At 39.1% G+C, this 19011-nt stretch overlaps 2 protein-coding genes across 2 annotated transcripts in view; one reads left to right on the forward strand and one right to left on the reverse strand.

The window, feature by feature from the left end:
* The window catches only part of DYNC1LI2 (dynein cytoplasmic 1 light intermediate chain 2), a 204972-nt gene that overhangs the window by 133953 nt on the left and 52008 nt on the right, over nt 1-19011 (forward strand). The window lies entirely within an intron of this gene.
* The window catches only part of BEAN1 (brain expressed associated with NEDD4 1), a 55214-nt gene continuing 43573 nt past the window's right edge, over nt 7371-19011 (reverse strand). Inside the window, exon 5 of the mRNA XM_075714807.1 lies at nt 7371-7719. Within this exon, the coding sequence (XP_075570922.1) occupies nt 7371-7719 (349 nt within the window). The remainder of the gene's footprint in view (nt 7720-19011) is intronic.

A 19011-nucleotide genomic window follows, 5' to 3' on the forward strand; every position in this document is an offset into this window, starting at 1 on the left:
GTGCCCCGGGTGAAACGAGCCCGTCTGTAAGGCAGTGCGTCCCCGGTGCCTGTTCTGTTATTCTCTTTATTGTGTGCTGCCTCTGAATTCCTGGACTAGGTTTGGGCACTGATCAGCTGAAAGGAACTTCTGCTTTCTGCTGTGGTATCTGAAAAGTTTCCTGGGATGGGTTTGCAGTAGAGGTCTGGCCCAGCAGCTGGAAAACAAACCTGACTTTGATCTCGATGATTTTGTTACTCTTGATTTTTTTGGAATCTGAATTTTAGAGTCACTTCCTACGGCCGCTACAATGTCATGTGCGTGTGTGATTCCACAAATCAGTGCCGGCATTGGCCTCCTGTGACCTTATTTTTTGTTGTAGACCAGCTGGGCCGGTGTCTTCAGTGGTGTCTCCGCTGACTTCATGTGCTGCAAGTGTGAATTTGGCTTGATGGTTTTTTAATAGCCCATCTTATTATGGATTGTCTTCGTTACATGATAGATTTTAAAATTAATATCTGTCTCGCTGTTAACCACTGGGAATGTACGGCTGCTTCTGGTTAAGGGAAATCTCAGGCTTACTTGACCGCAGTCCTGTTTCTTTCTTGTGGAAAGTGGCTGTGTGGTGTTGCAAACAAACTGTTTTTCTCTCGACTTCCCAGGTAAGAGGGCTTTCCAAAAACATACGCTTTTGATCGTCGTTCCAAGTGAAATGTCATTAGGAAATAGTTTTGTAGAATTTGTGTATGTAGAGCTGCTGTATAAAAATTGCTGATCTAGCCAAGAGGGAAGGGGGGACAAATCCCCATCCTACCGCCACATGTTGAAGTGAGGCCATCTGGCCATCTGCTGCGATGCCTGAGTTCCCTCCCCTACCATATGTGCGTGTATGCAGGCAAGTCCGGCTGGGCTCTTCGTAGGGTGCCTGCAGGCAGCTCAGCTCTCTTCTTGCCATATGCAAAACTTTATTGACCCAAATGTCAGGGTTGGGTTTCATGTTTCTGCACACCCGCTCCCGTGGGGGAGGATTGGATTCTTTAACCTTTGCAGTTCTCATTAACATATAGAATAGCTGCATTTTGTTAAAGCCTGGTGTGTTTTAGTGGAATGATACAGGGAATCTTGCTTTGTTGCTGGTTCTTCTGAGTGTTTCACTTCTCAGTAAAACATATTTGCCTAATACAGTAAACACTGAGTTGTCTCATCTATCTAGCTATCACAGCATTCTTATTCTTTGAATTAGTTTCTTAGCACAGCCTCCAAGGATGGGATTTATGTTCTGTGTTTTGAAGGTCCTAATACTTTAAAAGCCTGTTCTGTAAAAGGGAAGCTTAATCACTTCCCTGGTGTGTGTGGCAACAATCCCATTGATGCCAATAGGGCAGCGTACTCAGCCGTGACCCAGGTGCCCAAAAATCCAATTGCAGTTCCCTGAGCTATGAGGTCTCTCATCTTGCTCTTCCTGCTTCGGTGAGATTTTGAAATGTTTTGCAAAGAAGTTTTGCTCTTTTCTGGGTGTATTAATTTTGTTTATTACTGATTTCAATCTCTTGCAGAAATATAAAATCCTGTTAGGAGCAAAGCTGTGACAAGATAATCTTAATTTTTACAGGGTTCTTTCACTGCTTCATTGTCATTTGAGTTTAAATTAAAAAAAAAAAAAGTCTCTCCATTGTGAATGTATTACGTTCATTTGGAGTGTAACAAGACAGAATCTATCAAAAAGATTTTTTTTTAAGACTACAGCAAGGCAAGAGCCTGGTCACTAGTCCTAGGAGAGAAGAGGAATTCAGTAGAAAGGAAGGGCCACTTCCAGTTGTGCATGCAAACTGTTGCTGTTTCCCTGGAGTTCAAAAGACACAATGCCAATACCTGGTGAATTGCATCAGGCTATATACCTGACTCTTTTTTTCATTGCAGTTGGGCTGATTTAGGCAGAGGAGGGTTATTGAAACAACATTGCTAGAAGATTCAGGAGACCAAATAGGAGAATCAAAGCATTGGACCCAAAACATGAACGGACCACCCTGGATACTTCGAGGTTCCTTAAAGCTTTAACTTTGTTTGTGTCTCTGCTGGACATGGAAGCTATTTTGCTTGTTACTTTTTCTTGCTTTAATGGGAGTACGAATATATACACGTATGGACCTGTCTGAAATCCAAGCTGTGAATTTATCATATGCTTATGAGTTCAGTAGCCAGTGTTCAAGCATACATTACTGTGAACTGAGGAAAAGGGAAATGAAGATGAACTTTGCTAGCTGAGGAGAAGTTTTAATGCATGAGATGCTGTTGGGGAATCAGAAAACATGGATTTAGTTTCTGATCTATCTACAATTCCCACTTCACATGCAGCACATCGGGGAAGTTAGAGCTGGAGGTGCTTGGATATAATTGCGGTGATGAGTGTTTTCACTGAAAGCTTTTTGCTGTGACAACAGTATGGTGTTAGAAATCATGTAGTGCTCAGTGTCGCTAATGTGGTCTGGGCTAAGAGAATCCTCTTTTCCCAGAGGGCGTTGGCAGAACATCTAGGGTTTGGAAAGCTGCTAATATTAAGTGACAAAAGTACAACTGCCAATTCCCAGGCCGTGAAGCAGTGTCAGACACTGTCAGGCAGTGATAAAGAGAGGACACGGAAAGCTCCACTAGAAGGAGACGACTGAAACTTGGCCTTTCCATTCCTGGTAACATGTGGAATATTTCTTCCTCTGCAATTCATAAACTACTAATTCTCCTTTTCTGGTCAATTCTAATATCTCATTTCTATATGGCAATGGAGAACAGCATGTCTCTGTCGTGTAAAACCAAAAAAAGACAATAACCAGGCCTTTTTACTTTCTTGTTCCTTTTCTCTAGGCAGTCAGGTTTGCCAGCCGCCTTGACTTGTAGAGCCCCAGCCTGGACTCTGTTTCCTAACAGAGCAGTAGTGAGTGGAGACCTGTTTTGAATGTTTTAAGAATAATAGCGCTGTTTATATTCCCAGGCTGTTGTTACGTGGGTTTTCTTCTTTTTTTCCTAGTAGTATGACATTACTGGCTCATAGTTAGCCTGTATTTGTCTCAGTCTAATTTTCAGACGTTCTCCTGTAATCTAACTCTGTGTCATGCATTTGCGAATTTGAGCCTACATTTCTCAAGTGCAGGAATTGTATTTGTGTTCACTGAAATGCATCATGTTCTTTCCAGGCTGTTTCTCTGTCTCTTCAAATTCTAGTCCTGCTCTCCTACATATTCCTGTCTCTCCTAGTTTAATGTAACTTGCTGATTTTAATAGGTCCATTCTCTCAAAGCTCTGAAATCCAGCAACGCTCAGTATTTTCATTAGGACGTAGGTGATCCCACCTGACGCATCCTTTCAAACTAACACAGAGCAATTGATATATACTCTGTTGTATGATGATTATTATTTTAATTTGCAGAAGTCTGTGGTTATAATTTTATGCAGAGAGTATTTCTCTAGTTTAAGGAGGGAATGATTTGTCAGACTGTACCATGACCAGTTAGATCAGTTTAATGTGGTTTCCATTCAGGAAATACACTGTTACTCATCTTACTGTGCTAAAAAATTACCTGTTTGAATTTTTCTGGGAAGATTGGCCTGTTATTTCATGGCTTTTTCTCTTTTTCCTTGGCAGTATGTTGCCATTTTCCAGTCTCCTGACCTTAGTAATTTTCAGAGGTACCTATGAATGTGTCTGTGAGGGTTTCTGATGCTTCTTGAAATGCCTGAGAGTATTTCAAGGGTAAAAATTTTCACTGCAGCAGTATTGCAGACTCTTCCCTTTCTGCTGTTGTTGAGCTGGGCTGATCCCAGCTGGGCATACATTGACTCATCCCCCCTGACCTGACTGCTCTGATGGCTGCTTATTCCTGTGATCTCTGACAAATGTAAAATCCAAATGTAAGTGGCTGAAGCACGATGTTGCTTAGTCAAGAGTTGCTTAGTTGCCTGATTAACAGGAGGCTAGGGGCTGCGGGTAGTACCAAAGTGATACCGACACAATAAAAAGCACAGAAGCTGTATCAAATACTTGTATGTTCTTTACTAAAAGTTTTGTGTAAAGATCAGTATACTAAAAATTGAAGCAAAAGAGATGACTACAGAAATACAGTATTGTTATCACATAGCAAGAAATAGCATGTCCAAACAGTTTCTTTCTGATATTAATCATGTAATAAATGAAAGGGCTGTGTTAAGCCTGTTTTAGGACTGGCATTAAAATTACGTGAGAGTTTAGGATAAAATCTGATAGGAGGATACGAATTCCTTAAGAGGAGCATCGGGAGACACTTTGTCAACTTTGCTGATATTTATCTGGGATCTTAAATATTCTCCAAGAAATGAAATTATGTTCTTATTGCATTGTTAAAAGAAATCTCAACACTGTTCTAGTAGTAGCAGCAGAAGCTGTTAGAACAGCTTTAGAGCTATAAAATTCTCTTTCTAGCATTGTCTGTTTGCAGAGGTATACGGGTTGGATTTATAAGCTTTTTTCCCCACAACTTTCTTGGATATCATCTAGTTAAAAAGATTAACAAGAGTAGAAAATTCTAAGCCACCCTTGCAAGTGATCGTGGTAATGTATCGTATCGTAATGCAATGTAATCGTATCACTGAGGGCAGCATACTCTACTTTGAATTAACAGGTTAAGATATTTGTTTATAATGAATGACATAACCAGTTTAGTGGTAACTTAGAGAAATGCTACAGTATGGAATTGTGTATTTTGGCTGGCTTCCATGTCTGTGTGACAAAGAAGCTGGGATTATTTTGATGGACCAGTCCCTCACTGAACTCTGTGTAGCGTGATAACTAGACGACTTGACTTTATAAAGCGGCATACCACAAGAGGGAGTAGACAGCAATTTGTACGTAATGCTGCTACATATAATCCAGATTGTAATGCTAAAGATGTGTAACTGTCACCAAATGAAGAAAGACTTTTATTAGTTTTCTGTAATCTTAGTAATGCATTTCTATCATGAGGTAAAATACATATGTCCCATTTTCATCAGAGGCCTACTTAAAATTAGTTTATTTTGTAAACTACAGATAGAAAGTTAGCGGAAGGTCATGAAATCCCTGTCAGGTTAAAAGCCAAGCAGGCTGAAAGGATTTCCCAAAATGCGCAGAACCTGTAAGCATCTGTAACAGGGTAGAGGCTTGCCTGCCAGATGTGAAAAGTCCTCTGTGCTTGTCTTCAGAAGAACCTTCAGGTTTTTCATGTTACAGGTAAGAGAGAGACTCAGTTTTGGGGGCGGGGGGGGAGGGAATCACATTTGCCTCCTAATTTGTTTATTAGATTTCCCCCTTCACCTCCCCAATAGCAGCCTGAAGTAAGCAGGTCTGGTCCCAGTGCCTTACCCTGTTCTAGGCAGGTCTCCAAGAGCTGCAGGAAGACACATCTATGAAAGCATGTCCTATTCTGCATAAATAAGCCTCTGTGCTTTCCTTCACTTTTTATTTTTCTGCCAATAAAACTGACTGGTACATTTCTATGTTGGTTTTCATTTCTGGCCCCCATAGATGGTGTAGAGTTTTGATTCTCTTATTGCACGATACTTTGCATACCACAAAACTGTCTACAGTAGTACTTTATATAGAGGAGTAGTTCTGTCTGTTAAAAATACAAATGTGAAATACAGCCTACATTCTGGCAATGCCTGCCAGCAGTTTTGCAATGCAAAATTGTGACTTTTTGTTGTTTTGGGTGTAGTATACTGAGAATATCGAAAATTTTGCTGAACTGCAAAAGAATTCTGTTATTTTAGCAAAATACATGGTTACTCTCATCTACTTAGCAAAGAATGCATACTTACCTTATCTCATCATGTGCCTATGACTCGGTAATGGTATAATTTATACAGCAGTAAGAACCATATAATTACTTCCCATCTAAGTATTAATTATAATTGTGTCAATCTTTGGAGTGTTGAATGATGATTACAGTTGAAAATTATTTAGTATTTACAGAAAATCTAAGTGTGATTTTAATAATTTGGATGATGCTTCCTTTTAAACACAATTACATATTTACTATGCTCATTTTTATGTATCCTTCAGTGGGGGTAGTAAACTGAAGTGCATTTTAGCAGTGTAAAAAAAAATTTTTTTTTTTTTTCCCAGTGAAAATACCTCTAAGACATTTAGTGGAGATGAGCCTCTGATAAGTCTGCTAACAAGTACTGGTTGAAGAAGTAGTTTAGTCCTTATGTGGAGATAGGGTGCTTGTGTACCATGTAAGATTAAACTCTCGCATCTGCAGTTTGCCTCTGCTGTTCCTGCCAGTGTGCATCTCCAACTTGTATGCATTTATCTTATGAATATGTGAGAAGTCCAGGTCTACGAACAAAGGCTAGATTTGTGGGTAGCAAAATTTCAGTGAAAAGGATTGTGCCTAATAGAAGAGGTTTCTGCGCAAAGTGAGGTTTTCTGTTACCGTGCATGCCAAGTCCAGCATCTATTATTTACGTCATACTAATGCAATTACTAGAGGTCAAGGTCCTTTGTAACACTACAGGTTCCTTACTGAAGAATGAGACCAGTTAGTGCCTGAAAATGCAGTCATGCATGGGAATCGGCATGAAGCATCTTCTGGGATTCCAGACGCTGCCCTTCCCTTGCTGTATCCAGTCCCCGTGAAGGGCGTGCAGCTCCCAGGCCTGCACACGGCTGTAGTACAGCTTCCGCAGGTAAAGCCAATTGGTGTTTGGGGATCCACTGCCACCTCCCCATCACTTGCTGTTGGTTTCTTTTGAGGAAGACTTACAGCAGGCTTTTCAATGGTCTGGAAAGCCTGGTAATGGCCAGGCTTTCCAAAGGAAAAAATGCGACTACCAAAATCATAGATGCTGTTGTCCTTTTTCTTTTGCTCCTATATGGTACTGATAGTCATGTTTTGCAGGCAGTGTTCTGTCTCTGTCTACTGACATACATATTTAGACAAAGAATTATTTAAAAATGCTTTGTTGCCAAGACACTGAATGAAATGTACTAGTAACACCTACAAAGACAACAAAATGCTCTTCTTTTTCCTTCTGTGCTAAAACAAGCAAAGTATCGCAAAATCAACAAGTAGGCTTGACTGGATAACATGTATCTACATTAAGAGTGGCTGTTTTCAATGTGTTTTGAAATGCTTCAAAAAGGTCAGATGCACTGCTTGTTGCTGCTGTTCTTTTATGCTGTGTGATGTCATGGAACACTTTGAAGCACAAAGCGGGAAGTTTAGGTAAACTTTCAAAATTCACTGTAAAAAATTAAATCCCATTGCATCCCTGTTTAAAGATATAAAATAGGTAAAACTTTCAGGGGTTTTATTCTTCCATTTAAATGTTTTTGTCGGTCAGAGTTCTTCAGAAGAATTGAAGGAAAGAGCCACTTTTATTCACATGATTTGGTTCAGAAGAGTCTGATAGTCAGTGGAAGAATTTTTCAGTACTTCCATTGGAACACGTGGGATGGGGATATTCTGTTCACACACCACTGTCTCGTACAGGGGAGCAGCCTCCAGAGTAAGAGATGACAAAGAGATGGATGAAATGGGCTGCTGCAAGTCCTGCAGCCTGACTGCGTAATTTGCAGCCTGTCCTGTAGTCCCAGATGCTGCTTCCTCTTCCAGGCTAATGTTTATAGATATTTCATTTCTTTGACAAGGGTCCGTGAGAGAATATGGGGGGGGATCGTCTGTGGGAATATATATTTGAGTTGCTCCTGGCCCCACACATTCATCGTAGCTGAAAGAAAAAAAGAATTTTTCATTAGATTCCTGTGAAAAATGCCACAGTACATTATTTTCAGCATAACAGGGGGAGGTAAAGCGAGAAGAAAAGGATCGTCTAGTGTTTTGTTCCTCAGTCCACATCCTTGCTTACCCTGCCATACGAGACGCTTGAGAGCATAATACTTCAAAGAACATCTCCAAATACCTAAAGATAATCCCAGAGGTCTCGGTGAAAGTTCAGACGCCATCCGCCTGCATGAAAGTAACATCTGTGGCAGCACCGTTCAGCTGAGGTGCCTGGGGATAAGCCCGGCTCCTTATGGCTGGTTACGTAGGAGCGGGAGGAATAACACCGCTGGCTCGCACAAAGCGGTACACGCTGCACCAGTCGCCCTGAGTGCAACACCGCAGGGGTTCATTCCTGCTCTCAACTGCTTGTAAGTAGCTAAGTTAGAAAATGGCTGGGGAAAAAGGAAGTGGTGTTGCCATTTAGTTATGAAATAAGGTATAGAGAGCTTTAGATGGAGTCTAGGAGTATCGCATCAGATGCTGTCCTCCTGACTCACAGGTCTCTGGTGCTCAGCCAGCGTTTACAGGCAGTGGGTTGTCTGGGTTGCAGATCTCTTCTGGCAGAGGCAGCAGGATTTCTTGCTGAGGTGCAGAGCTGTGATGAATAATCTTGACAGACTCACGCTGGTCATTCTGAGACTCTGCAGACTCCCCGTCATGTTCCTCCCGAAAAGGAGGAATGCAAGACAGACCTATTTGTGGGATTTCTGTGAGGAGCCAGCTCAGGTCTATCCAGGCTTTGTAGTTCTGTCTGTGCCACCAAGCTAAAGCCACCAAGAAACTATGACCTCCTCGCTCCACTGCCATGCTCAGTGCTTGCTGTCCCGGTGTGTGTGAATGCAGACTGGCACCTTAGATTGCAGCTTGGACTGCACAGTGTAGGGAGGCCCGTGAGGGGTAAATAATGAGCCTGGATCGACCAGCGTGTCTTTGTGCTTGTGTTTTCCCGTGGCCTGTGTTGCAGGAAGGGGATGGGAACGGACAGAGCGGACACGAGCAGGCTCCATGCGTTTGTACCGTGCTGTGCTGGCACTGCCCAGCCCTCTGAGCCTCAGGTCTCTGCAGAGATTGCACTGTGGCCCCAAGGAAGGCTGAACCAGACTGGTGAATCTGGTTTGTTATCTGGGTGGTCTGCTGTCTGGCTATCCTAGCATCACCTGTTTGTCCACAAACTAAAGCTGACTCCGCTTTTGCTATCAAACCAGCCCAGGTCTAGTGGTCTGAAGGAAGGTCCTGCTTTCCTGGCTCACTGGCTACAGGCAAAAGTGAGGAAGAGTCATAATATTATCATCTTAAGTGTTGGACCTGCTTTGTTTGTGGCTGCCTTGTTTAATTGTTTCAGGATAATTTTAAATCCAATTCTGAAGGAGGGAAGGTTTCCTGTAAAAAAACCTTTGCCTACTCAGTTAACCTGAAAAGCAATTCTGCTGGAGCCAGACAAATTAAGAACCCATTTCCTCAACCACACTAACTGCGGAGCTATTAAGATCTAGGATATTTCCTGAAACTTAGGATATTTAGCGTATGTCTTCCCAGTAGACTGCAGGCAGTCATTCTGCCCCCTGTAATTGCATTACTGCCAGGCTAAACCAAAGCTAATAAACCCTACTTGCAGATTATCGTGGCTTGCAGCGGGGCAGCTTGCATTGGTTAGAGTGAGCTCAAATCTATTGCAATTCAACCATGGAGGCCCTGCCTTAGAAAAATATTTGCTTCTGCTGCACTCATTCATACCTTTCCCTCAGAGCACTCCAGATGATTTTGATGGTATTGGTCCTAGTCTGGGTGATGGAAGTTGTTTTGGGGGAAGGGAAAGGTAAGAAAGTGAAATCTTAGTACTAGGTTACTAAATAACTCAAATATCCACAGGTGTTTTTATTTTTACCTCCCTTTTATCTTATATTTATACTCATAAGGACAATGGTTTTAAATTCAGACTAGAAAATTTCGATTTCCCCATCAGAAAGAGTGCTATTGAAAAAACATAACTCTGTCCTGAAGATCCTGAACAGGGCTGCTAGACACTTCAGAAACAAGTTCCAGCATGTGGGAAGTTGAATTGTTTTTGTACAGCATGTGGAAAAGATTTCAGTCTAGCCTCTACTAAGCCCACTGAAGCTTTCAAGCATACCTGATATTCTTCTTTTAAAAGATCTTAGACCTCAGTCAGAGATTGAGGACCTGATGTCCTCAACTCCTCGTGAACTCAGCAAGAGGAAAGGAAGAGCCACTCTTTGCAGGATTACTTACTATGAGCTGCATCTTTACTTAATTTACATTTTGCTGACCCAAAGCCCAGTGAATTTATTTAAAATCTTTCAACAGATTTTGACTGACTTAATCAGGCTAATGAAGAGCACCTACTGGGTCCTGTTACCATAGTAAAAGAGTTTCAGTTTTGAAAAGCCCACAGTAATGTGAGTTTCAAGGTGGAAAATTTTGAATCCTTTTGCTGAGACACAAAAGGGAAGAAGCTTCTCTGTCTCCCAATTCTGGGCCCGGGCCCAGTGCAAGGGAAGCCTGCCACAGATCTAAAGGAGAAATGGGCACAGTATGAACCTTCTGCTTACTGTTGTTATCTATTCATCTGCTTTTCTTTCCCTTGGATTTAATTTAATATCTTTCGCGGACCATAGCTCAGCCCTATAGAACTAAAATGCTTGGTGGGATAAATAGCAAAATGATCTTTTGTGAAGGAGACTTTTAAGCATCAAGATAAATGGGTAGCAAATTATGGTATTCAAGACCTGGCATTTTAGTGTTCAGTTCCAGATATCAATATATTAATGTTAGGGCACTTTTTCTTCATTTATATAATGCATAAAAAAATAATGATCTTTTTTTCTCCAAACTCCAATGCAAGTAATGTTCTCCTTCTCATTTTTGGCAATTAAGTTCACATCTTAAAAATCAAATAAGGGCAGTAAGGAACACATGACAGTTTTTCAAGTAAGCAATTTTTTGGCACCTTCACAACTCTACCTACAGATTGTTACGGCCAAGGAGGCAAATACAAATAACTCAAATAGGTTTTGTTTGTTTGGTTTTAAAAAAACTTCTTGTATTTCAATAGCAATTTATGATCTTGATACTCAGTTTCCCATATTGTCTTCTAAGCCTGGTATCTTTGCTCGTAATACTGATTTGCAAACAGCTATTGCTATGATACTAGCAGTGGAGGCTACAGATAAGGAGATGAACCTCCTATAGAAAGAAGATGAATTAAGGTCATGTAAGCAACTTTAACTTTGTATTTTTCCCTAGCTTCAGAGTGTTTTGTGGTTGGGGTTTTTTTTTTGGTTTTTTGTGTTTCCCCCATCTGTTTAACAGCCTCAGTAATTTGGTTGTACTTTCAGAGTGCTGTTACAGAGGTATTCCTGTAGTGTAACTAATGAATTAGCAACACTACAAGCATGAATTTTGTTTTGCAGACAGCAAAGCACAGTCTCTCCTTCAAAGAGACCATAATATGTAAACTTATGCATCTAGTATTTACCCGATCTTTTTTTATTAGAGGATTCTAAGCAAGTATTATAAGAAGTAATACAATTTGAGTCACCCACTGTCCACATATGTTGGTGGTTGGGAAATCATTCCTCAAAAGATTTAAAGGATTACTTACAAAAAATCGTAATAGCAATCATTTCTTGCAATTGATTACTGTGTATTGATGTGATACTGGACCGACTGGGGTCGGTCTTAAGACCACAGCTCACAGGCAGAACTTCTTAGCCATATCAAAAAAGTGCAACCTCAGTAACTGCTAAGGGAATGACACCTACATATATATATGTGTGTGTGTATATATATGTTTTGCAACTGAAAATGCAAGAGCATGGAACTTGCATGACTTAAGTGGAAAACCAAAAATACTTGCTAGTCTCTTGCAAAAAATACAATGATAGTTATGTTTTATCTGAGAGATTCCGTTCTGTGAAGTTACTGTACGTGTAAAAAGTAGCTGATGCTTGACATTCAGTACAGCAGTCACAGGAAAATCCTTTTAGACAAGAAAGCAAATGCTTTTGAAAAGTATGTCACCAAACTTAATAATGGACGACAGGAACTCATTACACTGCATCTCATGAATATCATGCATCAATTTTTTCAGCCCTGAAAAAAGTCCTTGGTTACAGTACTTGTGGAGAATTCACTTTAACCCACTTCTTTTTTTTTTTTTAAATTATATTATCTTAAGGTTCAATGTATCTCATAGGCAGTCATGAGAAGGAAGGGGTTACTGACCATGAAATGTGCTGTTGTCTACTTTTTTTTTTTGCCTTGTTTCTTGTCAGAATAACTTCATTGTCATTGTAGACTATGCTATTGAGTTTTTAGGGGATAATTATACTAGGAAAGGCAAGGAGGGCTGATGTCTGTTAACATCATCTCACTGCATGTAAATGTGATCTGCAAAGAGAAGAATGTTGCTTAAAAAATACAGCAGCTCTTCAAGCTGACCTTGTTGACTCAATGTTGGGGGGGGATAACTTAATGAATTTGTCAGGTCTCATTGCAATAAGTATTAGGATAGGTTTGTTGCTAAGGAAACCCAAAAGAGCTTATTTAACTAGCTGTCATTCAGAAATTATGACTTACTCTCTGGGGAAAGAAGAAGGTTCTACTTACAGAATTTTTTTAAGATGCAAACAATAACTAGTGAAAAAAGGCAAATCTGGGGAATGAAGAATTGTTCTTTGTGAAATAGATGTCTTTTTGTTTACTTCATTCATTTGCTATATGTTGTGACTACTAAAGTTGTTCCTGTTACATTGTTTCCATTTTGCTGATGACCTACTGTCTTTTAATAATGGTAAACAGAATTACTAAATCTGAAAAATACATGTGCTATGATGAAAACAACACAAAGGATGTTTATATGATGTTGTCATCTAATAAAGAAAAGCTGAAATTAGAACAAATATACTGTAACGCTCTAAAAGCAGGATCAAAAGAAAAAAATAATGATGTGTTTGACCCTGTAAGTAATTCAGCTGCTGATGCTTCCTCTGATTACACAGTTGGCTAACAGCTGGGTTTGCAGGACAGCAGCTTGGAAATCTGTCAGTGTTTTCTTTGAGCTGTTTCTTTGTAGAATATATATATTCTTTGGTGACGTATAACTACCATGAGGGAATGTATCACTTTTGACAGAACTGCTCTTATAGTGACATATGTCAGGAGACAGGGTATTTTTCTAGGTTTATTTTTGATACTGACACTTTCTATTTGAGATACTTTGGTGCATTTACTATGTTTTGATTTTTCTTTTGCATGCTTTGTCAGTGATTTATTAAGCGTTAGTTTAATATTTTCATATAATAGCAATCCATTCCATACTACAGATTGTCTCAGTCATTCACTTAGTTTAAGTCTTGAACAGTGCCTCAGAATGAAGAGCCAAAACATCTTTCTTTATTAAAAAAGAAACACCCCGAACTGTTGGGGCCTAGTAATTAGGAGAATGACAGAGCAAGAATAAGCAAATGCAGTTAAGTGGCACCTCCTCCTATGCAGTTTCAGTCCTCCTAGTTATTGTGTTAGTATGAAATCAAACCCCATCTGTCTCTGGGCCTGGATAATATTACATGAGCATTTTTTACTACCACTGATCCCAAATTACAGTGGGTGAGGGGGTAAGTAACAAACATGTAACACCTAGAGATAACAGCCCACAGTGTCAGCCGAGACAGGGCCCTGAAGGAATGATCCAGTGCTCCATAAAATCACCGGAGTATTGTCACATAGGAAAGTGAAAGTTTTGTCACATATGTTTGAAATGCGGCTATTTAAACAACGGTGACACTCCTCTTAAGGTACTCTGGAGGAACCTCCCTCTTTTTATTAGCTGTAGAGCAATACTGATCTCCTAACTTGACTTTTAAGCTCCCAGAGGTGTGGTAAATGCACCTGCAAGGTGCCCACCTGATCTTGGAGTAGGTAACCATGAACAAATAACACTTATTTTCCATTTTAATGTTTTTAAATAGTAAAAAATGTAACCCAAGGTGTTGTTCAAGGAAACATCTAAGGCTTAAGTAACTTAACCCTTGAAGAGACAGGAAACCTGGAATTAATTTTTTTTTTCAGCCTTTTTTCTGTTCATAGTTATTTCTGGAATTTCCCATTCCCCGCAACTACAGTAGGAATATTTGTGTTAATAAGCCCTAAAAGTCTGGATCTTTATTCTCCACTATGTGTCAAGATAATCTTGAGGAAGTTGTGACTCTCTGAATAAATACTCCAGGTGAAAAATGAAATTAAATGTAAACAGCGTTTTCATGCGAAGATATACCAGATAGCATTTGAAACTGATATAATACAGTTTCAACATAATTGTGCAGCTTTAAACAATTAAAATAAATATTTTAAATACAACAAGTCATTCTATGATGAAGATTTTATATGATACATTTCAACCTGGCATTAATTTTATATCTAATAAGAACCACTTGATCATATGCAGTTTTTAGTCTCTGGATTCCTATAACCATTATACAGTAAATGACAGTGAAGCTATGGGCACTGGTTGAGTAATAATAATCAGTTAAGACAAATTTATTTCAAAATAATCTCTTGTAGCCTCCCAAGCCATGGAGTTAATTCACAAACAGGGTTCTAAACAACAATACCAATTTTTGCATGTCAGCAGGAATGCTTAGGATCTGCTAATACTTGAGGAAGTTTGCCATGTGACATGTTTTAGGATCATAATCCTAGGAAGGGCTTTGCTTTAATTATTCTAGGAATGAATTCTGAGCAGGTGAAAGAAATACTAGCTGCAGTATGCAACAGAAAGTCTAACTACTGGAAAATTAGAGGAAAATATTCCTTTTTTTCAGTACTGTTATCAATGACTTAAAAGCTTTAAGTTGTGATTGTTCTGTATGGCACAACAAATTTCTGATTAGAAATGCTTGGTGCCTCTCTTTCATCAGGTTTTTCTGCTTTCACTGCTGCAGGGGCTTTTTTCTTTTTTAAATATGCAGCAATATTTTGCACTTCTAGAGTGAAACTGGGACAGGTGTAGAGAAAGGCTGGTCAGACGATACAGCATCCCAACAGATATTTTTGATGACAGAAAGCCAAAAGAACTTTGTGTCTTAGCCTCACAACATGCAGGCTTGAGGTGTAAGAAGGTTTTTGACTACAAATACAAGAAACAAGTAAAGAGAAAAGCATGGCTATTTAAGAGGAATGGAAATATCACAAAAAGAAACTATCATAAAATGGCTGTAAACAAATTTAAGCTGGAAATAAGAAGCTTGCCATAATTAGGAATTAGGTCTGTCCTTAGGTATTCTGGAGTGAGTATAATGGGGACAAAAGATCCTTACAAACTCTGTTATGGAACAGCTAAATTTCTATTAAAAATGATTACTTGCAGCAGCAGGGGTGGGACTGGGTAACTGCAGAAGATACTTTCAAGCCTGTGTTCCTCTGACTGAAATGGCTTCCTGAAGGATGACCCGTTAGTAGAAAATAGCAAGATGAAGGCAGCTCCAGGGAAAACCTGTCCACACAGCAGATACAACTTGATGGTGCTGCCACTGATGTGGCAGCGTTCACATCAGCTGAGAACCTCACTAGGGCACAGCTCTGTTTAGAGGTGTACCAGAGACACCTGAAATACTGGTCTAGATACACTTATTGGGATCTCACTTGCAGACCCTGACCTCTCAAGGTCCGACTTAAAGTTGGACACTAAGGTAATCTCCCTGTGCTTCACAAGATTGTCTGTGAAATGCAAGTGTTATGTAAAAACCCCTTCACAGCAGAGAACAACTAACTAATCAAAAAGCAATTAACTTGTTTCTATATCTAATATTAATTAGGAATAGCACTGGGATGTGAAGGGGGGCTTTTGAGGGTCTAGTTGCTCAGAATTTGGAGTTGAAAGAATTGGGAGTTTTATCTCGTGTCATGATTTCCAGTGGATTTAATACTGTCATATTTCCAATGGTTTTTTTTTACTTTACTGACTGAAAATCTCAATGAGGGTATTGAAGTGAGATATGAACTTAACCAGAAATGTCCATCTCGTGCTTTGCCAACTGTCATTGTAATGTGCCAAAAGCTACTTACCTTGCATGCTTGCAGGAAAAGTGGCCTTGGCAAAGGAATACAGCATAATATAGCAAGTTTTTATGTTAATTTCCTGCAAGCCTAATTCTGTCTTTCAAGAAAATTTAGGAAGCTGGTTCAAGCCTTCTTCCCTCTGATATGGCTAACCTGCTTCCTTAGAAGTGACGGATGGAAAAGAACGGCATAGAAGAGGAAGTACCTTAAGTAGTTTGGTTTTTTTTGGTTTTCATATTTAGAGGGAAATTAGGGTCTGTCTTTAAGACATGAGCATTCCCTTTTGCCACTTTAATTTTTAAATGGATTTGCCCATTTAAACAATGCAGACTGAACATGGGTATTAAGAGTACTGGAATTTATCAAGGCAAAACAAGACTATTTTCTCTAGAATTGATCCTATGTAGATTAGACAAGATGATCAGATGACATAGAGTGAGCACACTTAAAACAAACAAGCAAAAAAAAAACCCCAATGTGTTCTAATGTGAATACTAGGATAATGGGTGACTAACAGGTCTTTATCATAGTGCGCCCTGCAGGACATATTTCAATGTGAAATACAGAGAGGACTTTCGTGGCTTCCATGAAAACCACTCCTGAAGCTAAATCCCTCCATCTTGCTCAGGAGTCATACCTCAGTGATGTTCTGTATTAGACAGTCATGAGTCACAGATGAAAAAGGCGATAACCTTGGTTGCCTAAAGCTCTGTACATATCATTAATATGCAATCACTAAGGAGTGAAAAAGCACTTAGTCAAGTAGGTTGAAATGCATTTCCTCTGGCCAAAAGGTGAAAAGTTGATGAAATTTGTTTCATGCAGGGAACTTCAAATCTCCTCATTGTTAGGATTTTAGAGACTCTTATCAAGAAAATGCAATCACTTTTAATTTACTTGGTCCTTGATTGGTACTGTGCTTCAAGCCATTTAAAACATGTAAGCTCAAATTATTTTCAAACAGTTTTCTTATTGCATATATATAAAAAGATAATTAGGAAAGCTCACTATAAGTGCATGTGTTACAGTGAACATGAGCACAAGCTCATGATTTCTATCTGTAAAGGTATTATCCACAGAGTGTCAACATAGCATGTGTTTGAGATATGTAAAATGACAACTACAGCCATCTTGTTCAAACTCCAGAAGACTTCTTTGATTAAAGGTCTGCTGCCTGCCACATAATTCCAAATAATACTCTTGATTTTTTTTCTTTTGATTCCTCTTAAAAGTTTAAAGACTCTAAAAATTCAATGAGATGATTTTCCTCATACCATCACAGTGAATGTTGAACAAATTGGCAAATATTGGATTTACAGGCTTTCTAGTATTTTTTTCAAAGTCATATTTACTATGATGATAGTTAAACTGTGGCAGGGAGATTGTTCTTATATTTTGTCCTGGTTGAATTTGTTCAAGTTTCCTAAATTGTGGGGAAAAGAATTCTGTGGTTTATAATTGTTGCTAGATCACCTGGATCATCTTTCTCAAATGACTGAAGTTTCTTAGAAACAAATACTTTACCATCTCTGGTAACACAGACAATGAAACATTAACTTAACTTCCAGCACTGCTATAAGTATCTATACATGTTGGAAATAGGCTCTAAAATACGGACTGCCTAATACCTTGGAACTGCTTAGTTCATACCCACTGTATTTTGTTTTTATATTTCCCTTCTATACCTCATGTAAAATCAATTTGACAGATGCTAACACAGATCTGAGATTCATTAGGAAGTCATTAATTATCCTAAAGGAATGTTTATGGTTAGGAGCACTGTGTATTTTGGGCTGTCAAGACAAATTGACCAAATGGCCTCTCTGTAACCACCCTGCAACTATGGCAGGCTAATGACAAAACTCCATGCATGGCAGTCCTCTAACTCTAATGTAAGAAAGTGGTTAGTGGAAGTGTCCATGGCAATAATCAAATTGAGCCTTAAATGAAATTCGTGACTTAAGATATCAAAGCAATTAAATTACTAACACCCCAATGCATATTTCATAAATTAATTTCCCAATTAAAGTTTTTATACAAATAGGATTTTGTATTGGACTTTCAATTGGAGAGTCAAGAGTGGACAGTCCTGAACAATTAGCTCTTCCATCAGCCACAGAAATGGATACTCTTAAATGTGACTCTTTGTTTCATCAGCCTTCCCTTAAAATTCCTTTTCCACTCATTTCATGGTTTGAAGCCCAACTGTAAAATCTATTGAGAACATTCTAGACTGATTATAATCACCCCCTTGGCCAAACAGAGGTGTCGTGCTTTCTACTGAAATCACTTCAAAAAGTATGATTTAGCAAAAATGGTATGTTCAAAAATCCTTGGCTCCACAGCACCTAGTATGCAGTGATGTAATGCTGTTGCCTCTTGCAGGCTGTATTAGAACAATGCAGTTAAATGAAGCTAATGCCTTGGTGTCTGCCTGTGGCAGCAGGTTTTCACTCGCTGAATTCTTTCACTTCAAATATGTGTTGAGAGTTGTTTGCCAATGCTGTTGCTTTCCTTGCTGCTCTTCATTTCTGTTCTGTTTATGCTACAGTTGCGTTATTAGCTTTTGGGCATGCTAGTTTAGCTTTAAATTACATCTTTCACTGCATGAATTAGAAGGAGGAATTGCATTAATTTAGCCAGTGCTACATTTCAGTAAACCTACTCTTCAAAACATTATCATATGTAACAAGATTGATCCCAGTGAGTTAATATTTTAAATGCACAAGGTCAAGCATGTCTTGTTTATGCTTCAAGGCCATGTCTGACAGTCAGTTTTCCTCCTGTTAGCACCCATCAGTCCAAATAATCTTCATGCTCTACTAATTAGAAAAAATACACTTTAGTGTTATGCTATGGAGGAGAGTGTAAAGGTAGCTATACAGAAATTTTTCAGGCTCTTACATAATGCAATGTATTCATACAATGCTTCTCAGCCAATGCTTTTCTGAACAGAAAGTTACAATGGACTATATAATGTATTAATAGTAAGTTTAAATGTCTCTCCACGTAGCTTTGCTTTTAGCCATCTGCTAAGCTCTACTTTTCCTGAAGTCTTCTCCAAGTTGTGTTGCTAAGATGTAAAACGTAGTGAGATTTTATTGATTTGCCAAAGCTACTTTTTATAAAATATGTAACTACAGTAGCAGTGAGAAAA

The sequence above is a fragment of the Pelecanus crispus genome, chromosome 8, assembly GCF_030463565.1.
Source record: "Pelecanus crispus isolate bPelCri1 chromosome 8, bPelCri1.pri, whole genome shotgun sequence".
Taxonomy (NCBI): domain Eukaryota; kingdom Metazoa; phylum Chordata; class Aves; order Pelecaniformes; family Pelecanidae; genus Pelecanus; species Pelecanus crispus.